The 8,966-nt window shown below is 39.5% G+C and overlaps 1 protein-coding gene across 1 annotated transcript in view; it reads left to right on the plus strand.

Annotated features, from left to right (window-relative positions):
• Window positions 1-8,645, plus strand: part of TGFB2 (transforming growth factor beta 2) — a 70,893-nt gene extending 62,248 nt beyond the window's left edge. The window contains exons 5-7 of the mRNA XM_026108365.2: window positions 2,264-2,438; window positions 3,062-3,215; window positions 5,086-8,645. Coding sequence (XP_025964150.1) covers window positions 2,264-2,438; window positions 3,062-3,215; window positions 5,086-5,244 — 488 coding nt within the window. The 3' untranslated portion in view covers window positions 5,245-8,645. The remainder of the gene's footprint in view (window positions 1-2,263; window positions 2,439-3,061; window positions 3,216-5,085) is intronic.
• Window positions 8,646-8,966: the final 321 nt, after the last annotated feature.

Raw genomic sequence — 8,966 nt, forward strand, 5'->3', positions numbered from 1 at the left:
TTGCAGCATGCACACTGGCTATACATACATTCAATTTTGGGTATCTAGGGGATCTGGGAAGACTACTGGACAGTAGACAAGCCACTGTCGGATAGTCATGAGAAAACTTGCTGAGTGCTTTCAAACTAAACTTTTTGACTGCTGTCCATCCTAGCACTGTAATGGTTCAGGCTTCAGTAGAGGAGATGACAGCTGGAAAGTTGAATTAGGATCATATCTGGCACACATGTAAACTGTTTGCAGTAGATCTGTGTGTGAGCATGGTGCATTTTATGAGTGTGTCAGAGAAAACAATCCTTGGCATGGCAAATTTTCAAAGTCTAGGCAACAGCTGGCTAGTTTGCTCATGAACTTCTCCAAACAAGTGAGAAAGGTAGTTCTAATGGTGAGGGCACAGTTCCCTGGAGAGTCACTTCCATGACATAAAGACATTGAATACTGGCTGCCTGGTATCCAAGAGTGAAAAGTCATCTCATCTAACTTAAGTTGCCTAATAGTAGGTGTCTAAGCTAAACCAGTTACCCAGTCAATGGGAGGAGAAAGACATGGTCAGGATGTAAATCATCCTACCTGTTGCAGAATGGGATGAATTGCTATACAGAGGCTCCTTCCTCTATCCTCACTGTGTATAGAGCATTAGAGCCTTTGTAAGTACCTGCAAAAATACTTCCAGCTCTTTTGGCATACTAAATAACTTTTTTCTTACTTTTTTTTTTGGCCATGTCAGTAATATTTTAACCAAATTACATTAGTTAACACTGAGTATCTCTATATCTACTCACCATCGTTGACACATTCCATTTATTGTAACTTGTATTTTGTGTATTCATTGCACATAGTATTTTTTATGCAGGCAGTTTGCTTGGTGAAAAATTAAAGATTGGATTGTGTGGCTATTAAATAATAAATAATAGTTAGTAGTTAGGGCTATGGATGTGTGTGCTTCTCATGGACAGCAGACAAGGTGAGATAGCGCAAGTATATCAAGGTCACATAAACTCCCTTTTGTTTTTCAACCACGTTTCAGTTTCAAAAAAGGAATTGTTATTTAATTGACATTGATTGTGCAGTCATTACCATTAACCGGTACATACTCAATATAGCTATATTAGAACCAACCCAAATTCTGTTTGTGAAATTCTCATTTATTCAATTATATCATGATTTAGTTCATTTATTTGTTTTTCAAGGATTTGGCTGTATCTCTCTCAAGTATTATATTTTTTACCATTGTTTCACTGTGTTGGGGTTTTTTTGCTAAGTAATTATCAGCATTCTATGTATGATTAAGGCCACTTTGTATATTTACTATGAATTTAAAAATTGTGGGTATGACATTTGATCACTGTAAATGTGTGTGTTACAAAATGAAAAGTCTATCTTTTTCTCTTTAGATAGCATTATCTGCTTCAGGAGGTTAATTTTCAAAAGGTGCTTAGCATAATATTCGCTGTTTCAACTGATAGAAAAGGCTAACACCTTGAGTTCTTTTGCCCATGCTGTTGCCAAGATAAGAAGCTAGTAAAGCAATTAGTGTTCCAAGAGAGAAAATACAAAATGTGAGGTCACTGATTTCCACTTCAACAAGAAATATTTTGATCAATGTCCTTGCCATATGCATACAAAAGAAAGGCCTAGAATAACTGATTTCCTGGGGAGATTAGCAGAGTTAAATGGACTCCCAATGAGAGACAGAAAGAGAATTTACAAGCATGAGAAAGAGGTAAATGTGATGGAGAGGAGGAGTTATTCAGGGTAGAGTAATGGTTGATAAAGAGAACTAATGGGATAGCAGTAAGCAGTGGGAAGTGCACCTTAAGTATCCAGAGTAGCTTTAGTGGTGTTAGGAGGTTTTAAAAGATATGTAGCTACTTGGAGATTGGAATACTGCCCTAAGTGAAGTGGCAAAAGCATCGTTGCTTGGGACATTTGAAACTAAGTTAAGCGGAGCGAGTAGGCACATGTTGTGGGATGAAGTAAGTGATGTCTTTTCTGTTATTCATTTCAATCGTTTTGGTAAATGTACTGAAAAGCCATTCTGATGGCTCTGAACGTGGGATGGCAGATAAGAAAGATGCATAAGAACTGTGAATGTCTTAATGCAGGGATCTCAGGTTGAAATTTGCCCCCACTTTGCGAGTAAACACACTCAGCTGACACCATCATTGCCCAGTTTCTGAAAGAATATTTTTAAAGGGATGGTTTATTTAATTTGTGAAGAAAAAGCAACACAATGTTTATCACCAAAATGTATTTTTTGAAGGTATTGATGACTACACATATTCCAGTGGTGATGTGAAAGCTTTAAAGTCCAATAGGAAAAAATACAGTGGGAAGACCCCACATCTTCTGCTAATGTTATTACCCTCCTACAGACTTGAGTCGCAACAGCCCAGTCGGCGGAAGAAGCGTGCTCTAGATGCTGCCTATTGTTTTAGGTAACTATGCGTCTATATTCAGTATACTTACATAGTCACACAAACCTAAGTCCCTTTGAGGTGTAATGTAGTTGCTTATAATGTAAGCTGATGTTTCTTTTTGATAGGTGTTTATACAGGACTTGGCCCCTCATTTGCAGACCAGCGGTGTCTGTGTCCAGCAGTCCTCTCACGGTTGCGTAGGACGTGCAGCTGGTATCTGCCAAGCGCTCTCCCCTCTGAGGGAAGATAATGGCAAATGAGGATGCTTATAGCCTTAGAAAGCAGGAAACTGAGTTTCATATGGGATGATTCCCAGGCTTAGCAGCCCCATAATTATCAGCAAATTGTTATTTCCAATATGTTCACCTACTCGGATAAGCCATTCAGGAGGACCTGGAGAAAAACACTTACTGATTCTCCAGACAAACCATTAGCTTTGGCTGTATAAGCAAGTACTGCCATGCCTGAGCACCTGATTTCAGTTACGGTATAAGCTACGATTAGCGTGATTTGGTTGTGAATTGCTGGGCATCAGAATTCCCTGCCTGTAAAGCATCTTCCAGGGAGTAAGCAACTGGATTATTTTTTATCCTCTGTGTAGGCTTTTATGACTGATGCATTTGTCTGTATTTTATTTCCAGGAATGTGCAGGATAATTGCTGCCTGCGTCCACTTTATATTGACTTCAAGAGGGATCTTGGCTGGAAATGGATTCATGAACCTAAAGGGTATCATGCTAATTTCTGTGCAGGAGCTTGCCCATATTTATGGAGCTCAGATACTCAGCACAGCAGAGTAAGTAACGACTTTGGTAATTTTCAGCTCTATTTTATAACTGCAGGAGCTCTATTTTATAACTGCAGGATGAAATGTGTTTCTAGGACTGTCATCAGTACCAATGCCAAAAGATTCCATTTATTATCCTAATAACTTAGGATGATGAAATATGGCCCTACAGAGGGACCCATACATGACCTCAAGCTAGAGTTGAAGCAGAGGGCATTTATTGTCCCAGAGATTTATTTCTAATGTGTTCATCAATATGACATATGGATGTATCAAATACTGCTTCTGAATATTAACATGGTGTAGCTTTGGAAGGCTGCCTGAAAGAGGGACCTTTCACTGAAGAGCATAAGTGAAAGATGGCGCAATGGATTCTATGGAGAGGCACTGAGGGAGACACTATCAGAGTAATAGTGTGGCTGAATCTTACCGCCTGATTATCACCTACTTTATGATCTGCTGTTCTTCATTTTCCATTGTTATTGATCTGCTACCAGACCAAGAAATGATCTGAATCTACTGCCATTTCATGAAAATGTGCCAATACATGTATTTCTTCTTTTCCTCTGAAAGTTCTCGCACTTTGAAAGTTTGTATGTAAAAGAGAGACTCTTTGTCTGGGATGCTGATGAACTGACAGGCATCTGGGATGGTGTCTTTTATTTTAGGGATTGGATGTGGTATTTTAGCCACCTACCTTAGGATGAGTGGAATTGTGCCTTAAAGTGCTTATTTCTCTCTACTGACAGTAAGGCTGTCTAGACAGTAAATGTAAGAGGCAGACATAGGCATTGCAGTTGTCATAAAGTGTGACTTCTACCATCAGATTCACACTAAGAATGATGTCTCCCTCTCTCCAAGCCACCTTTAAAATATCAGATCAACGTTAGCCAGCAGTGAGAACTCCTCTGGTCAAAGGGGCAGCTTGCTTTCCCTTTGGTATGTAAAACTGTTGTAGCTATGGAGATGGCCCTCATAGCTGTCACTGGCTGTGTCACTGCAGTACTAGCCATGTCAGCAGGCACAGGTATAAATATGGTAAGTATGTTCCCTTGCTGATGTGCTGTAATAGTGTACATAGTTTGGAGCAGCACTTGTTTTTTAAGGAAAGAGGAAGAATAACTGTCATGGTCAAAAATATGTGGTTTGGATAGTTACCCAAGGAGTCAAAAGTTGCTTAATAAAGTAAGTAGTGTTGCTGTCCTGAACAGGTCTTCTGTCTCTCTAAGCTGTAAATGTTGTGCTGAAGCTCTAGGAAAAGGTCACCTAGTGTTTAGCTAACACATTAATGGCATCCTCGGAAATACCTATGTATCATCAGTGGGTAACCTACATACTTCCCGCGCAGAGACCCATGCATAGGAATCTAATGTGATGGAAAGCGCTGGAGCTGCTGACTTCACCACAGCTGATTCTCAGTAAGAGCAACTGCTGTTTGAGTCATGGTTCTTGCACAGTGGCATTAATGGACCTACCAAAAAGCAGCATGGGATGAACAGCAGACGCATGCTTATGCGCTGAAGGGCTCTCTCCTCTGGTGCACTTGTAAAACCTAAATCCTGGGACAGCAAATGGTAGTCTGAAGACACGAATGCCTGGTAATTTGAAGGGTGACATTTTCAAGGCAGGCTCCAGGCATGTCCCTGTTTTGGGATTTAATACTGGCAAGCTAAAAGCTTAGGAAACTCACAGGGGTGACAACAGATTGAACTGGAGAAACGTACTAAAATACTACCCTGCGGGAATCTTTCTGTTGATTTCAGTGGGCTTCCTGTCAGGCACCGTCAGAAGAAATGAAGCAGAAAGGAATGTGATTTGCAGAGTGTCAGGAAGGCAGGGATAACTGTCTTAATCACCCTTTTTTCCTTTCTTCTTTTAGGTACTCAGCTTGTATAACACCATAAATCCCGAAGCGTCTGCCTCTCCGTGCTGTGTGTCCCAGGATTTAGAGCCCCTCACCATCCTGTACTACATTGGCAAAACGCCCAAAATTGAACAGCTGTCCAACATGATCGTAAAGTCTTGCAAATGCAGCTAAAGAATACCCCCGAAACAGCGTGGCGTGTGTGTATTAAAAAAAAATTACCAAGGAAAAAAGAAAGAGAGAGAGAGGGAAAGAAAGAAAAATGAAAACCCAGGTTCATCAGTGTTAAAAAAAAAAAAAAAAAAAAAAAAAGAAGAAAAAAGCGGTACTAGTCTGAACTGTTTGAAAGTTTGTTTTGTTTTTTTTTTAAACTGGCATCTGAAGCAAAACATTGAAGGCCTTTATCCTACATTTCACCTACACATAGTGTGAGATAGACAAGAAGCAAAGTTAAAGGAAAAAAAAAAACCTTTTAAAAAATAAACACTGGAAGAAATTTGTTAGTGTTACTATGTGAAAGGAAAAAAACAGGAAAATCCCATGAAGTGGAGTTGCTGTATCTGTCCCGTGCCTTACTTGATCTCTCTGTATTGTTACGCAATAGGCATCCTACCCATTCCTCTTAGTTTTAGAGTTAACAGTGCATTATTTATTTGTGTGTAAAAACTATCAAACGAACATTTCCATATCACCATTGGAAAACAGAAAACCAGCAAATGTGGATAAAGTGGAGACCAAATAAGCTGCCAGAAGTACATATAAAGCCTAAAGGAACTCAAGCTCAAAAGATTCTGAAAAGTAATGGCTAGTTTAGTTCAATTAAAATAGAATTCAGTTATTACATTATTGAGAAACTCTGCCTTTAAAATACCTTATTTTTCATGCCAGCTGCCTAGGGAGGCTTCTTGTAAGGTCTCAAACCCTTGTTTTAAATACTGAATAACTTACTAATAAAGGACACTCTGTTTCAGTCTCAAAGACAAGTCAATAAGATTTTTTTTACTGTAAATGATTTTTAAAATGTCAGTTTAGTAAACCAGTGAAATATTTAACATGTACTGGTCTAATCTTCAGACCTTAATATGTTGCTGTATAGCTATGCTATGGGATTTTTTGTTCTTTTGGTATATGTAACCATACCTAGAGTATTACAATAGGTGGGTAGTAAAAGTAAAAGCCAGCTTAATTGGAAACATATCTGTAGATCTCTATTTGTAAACTATTAAAAAATTAAGTACTTTATGTGTAATGTGTAAATTTTCACCATATTTTTGTAATCTGTAATACTGTCAGCTCTCATGAGTTTGAATTTGAATTTGGGGCTCTTTTTGATCACTCAGAATCGTGTGTTTCCCTCTAGCTGGCCAGTATGAGTAGAGTCCCTATATTTTGACTTGCACTACAAATACATGTTTTATAATAATTGCTATACATGTGCTTTGTATATTGTTCATCATTATGACATAAGCTACCTGACTCCATTTGTTTTTTGTTTTATAAAAAGGATGGATTAAAACGATCTCTCCTTCCCTCGCTCCTAATTCATCCCCATTTGTAACATTTGAATTGCAGTGTGATTCAGACTTCTACACCTTTTTTTTTTTTTTTTTTTTTGGCTATAGACATTTAAACAGATGGACAGGGAGCAAGATTTTTTGAGAAAAGATGCCTCAGCCTGACTGAGGTGAGGCAAACCCTTACAGAGAATGACATTCACCACTGTGCAGGAGGCTGGGACGAAGCGGATGCCTCAGCACTGCCCTCAGAGCAGGGCTCGAGTGGGAACGTTATCCACGCAAAGGCCTCACGTTGGCCTGTCACACAGCAGGGACTTTCACCTGCAGTTAGGCTGTAGGACTGATCCTGCTCCTATTGCAGTTAAGAGGTTTGCCTTTAACTTCTCTAAGGGCATGGCAGGCCCCTGGAGGCTATCGGTGCATGTAAGCAGTTACAGGATCGGCCCCTTGATTTTGTGAGCTTTGTCAGATTTTTTTTTAATTGAGTTTGCACAAAAATCTTTACTGTTTTTTTTTTAAAGGAAAAAGAAACAGGTTCCTAGGATCTTGTTGTTCTCGTACATGTTTAAAAATATCTGCATCATCCATTTCATTTAAAAAAAATCCCCAAACTAAATTAGCAAAAAAATCCTGAAGAGGAAGTGTTCAGTTCATTTCACATGATGAATGGTTTTGCGTGGCAAAGCTCGAAAACTGTGCTAGAAACAAACTACTTGGATGAGAAGGACATTTTCTGTCACTGACCTAGATGGTATCAGGAAGACGTTCCTGGGCTTTATGTTGTTAGCTCCAGTTTTAAGAAGTGCAATTTCTTTAACTTCAGCAGAACACTGATATAAAGCTGAAGTACCACAGTGGCTTGCATGCGTTGCTCCTCTGGACTTCAGGAGAGCATATGCTTACTGCCTAGATGGAAATGTAGCCCCACAGATGATCTAATCCCACGCATTGACTCAGTGCAGAGGAGGAGATATGTTAGAGTTTTGATGTATTTAGTGAGTTAAGATTAACAAGTGAAAAATCTGTCCTGCTAACACTTGTGTGAGCCAGATTTACTCCAATGAGAAGATGCACTGAACTCAGTGAAACTCCTCAGGGTAGTAAATACTCTGGATTTTGCTGTATACAGCAGCAAAAGTAGTTTTATCAGGTTCAGTATGAGAAGTGTGTTTTTGTTGGGCAGGAAAGGGAGCAAGAATGAACACATTTTAAAAAACTTAAAAACATTTTTGCAATTCTCTACCATGCGAATGCAGCTCAGAGCCAGTTTTGAAGCTTGCTGTTTTGAAAAAGTGGAATACAAGATACCGTGGTTGTCCAACTATACTCACTATGCGCTGGACGCAGCTGAAAATTTCGGTTTGGGTTTGGAGTTTTTGTTCTCTGAATCTAAGTATTAAACCTTATTCCTTCAAGTCATTACCCCAGAATCAGATATATTTTTGTTTTTACTTTTTTTCCTCAGAAATGCACTGATAGTATTTGAAATACTCTATTATGAAACTCCTACAACTTGGTGGGTGGGGGGCATTATTAGACATATATTTCCCTTTAGTTATCAAGGATGTTAGGCCTGATCCTACAACGTGCAGAACTCCTGGATGAAATTCCCCTCTACAGAGGGGGATATTGTGAGGCCTAAGCACCCCTCAGATGCGATGTAAATCCCCCCGAATGATGTTTAGATGGGACTTCAACAGCTCAAAGACCTTGTACCAGAGGCTTTCTTATGAAGAGGTAATTACCACTGTCTCTCAGCAAAGTCACTGAGACCTGGTGGTACCCAACATTTGGCAGGAAATGTTCAGCCCCTTGAAAAATCAGACCTGAAGGGGTTGGGTAGGGCTGAGGGGGAATCTTAGCACTTAGCAGAGTGGGTTAGGACAGCATTTTTTTGTGTGTTTAACAACAATATAATTGTATGGTTGGCATGGTTTAAAGGAAAAAAGAACATAAGGACAGCTGTGTTGTACTTTGGTGATCGATTACTCTGTATTTTAACACATTGTATGTCTGTTTTTGTGGTGCTCTAGTGGTAAATAAATTATTTCAATTATATGCTGGTGTTGCTTTCATATGGCAGTGTTCTTCTGAAGTAGCAAATTCCTTAGCTCTGTCTCAACTTAATCAGTGCAAAGCATTTTTTGTGTGTGTGACCTTGACATGGTACGGCATAGACTGAGGTTAAGAAAACCATTTAGGGTAAGAATGGATCACTTCTGCTCTAAGGATTGCTTCCCCCTGAGCAACTGCAAAATATTTGTTGGCCTACAGAAAAGAAATGGCTCTGCTTGACTGTTGGGAACAGCGGTGTCCCATGTGTACGAGGACAGAGACTGCCCTGGGTAGGACAGGCATTACCCCACTGCCCAGTTGTGC

This window comes from Dromaius novaehollandiae, chromosome 3 (genome assembly GCF_036370855.1).
Source record: "Dromaius novaehollandiae isolate bDroNov1 chromosome 3, bDroNov1.hap1, whole genome shotgun sequence".
In the NCBI taxonomy this organism is placed as follows: domain Eukaryota; kingdom Metazoa; phylum Chordata; class Aves; order Casuariiformes; family Dromaiidae; genus Dromaius; species Dromaius novaehollandiae.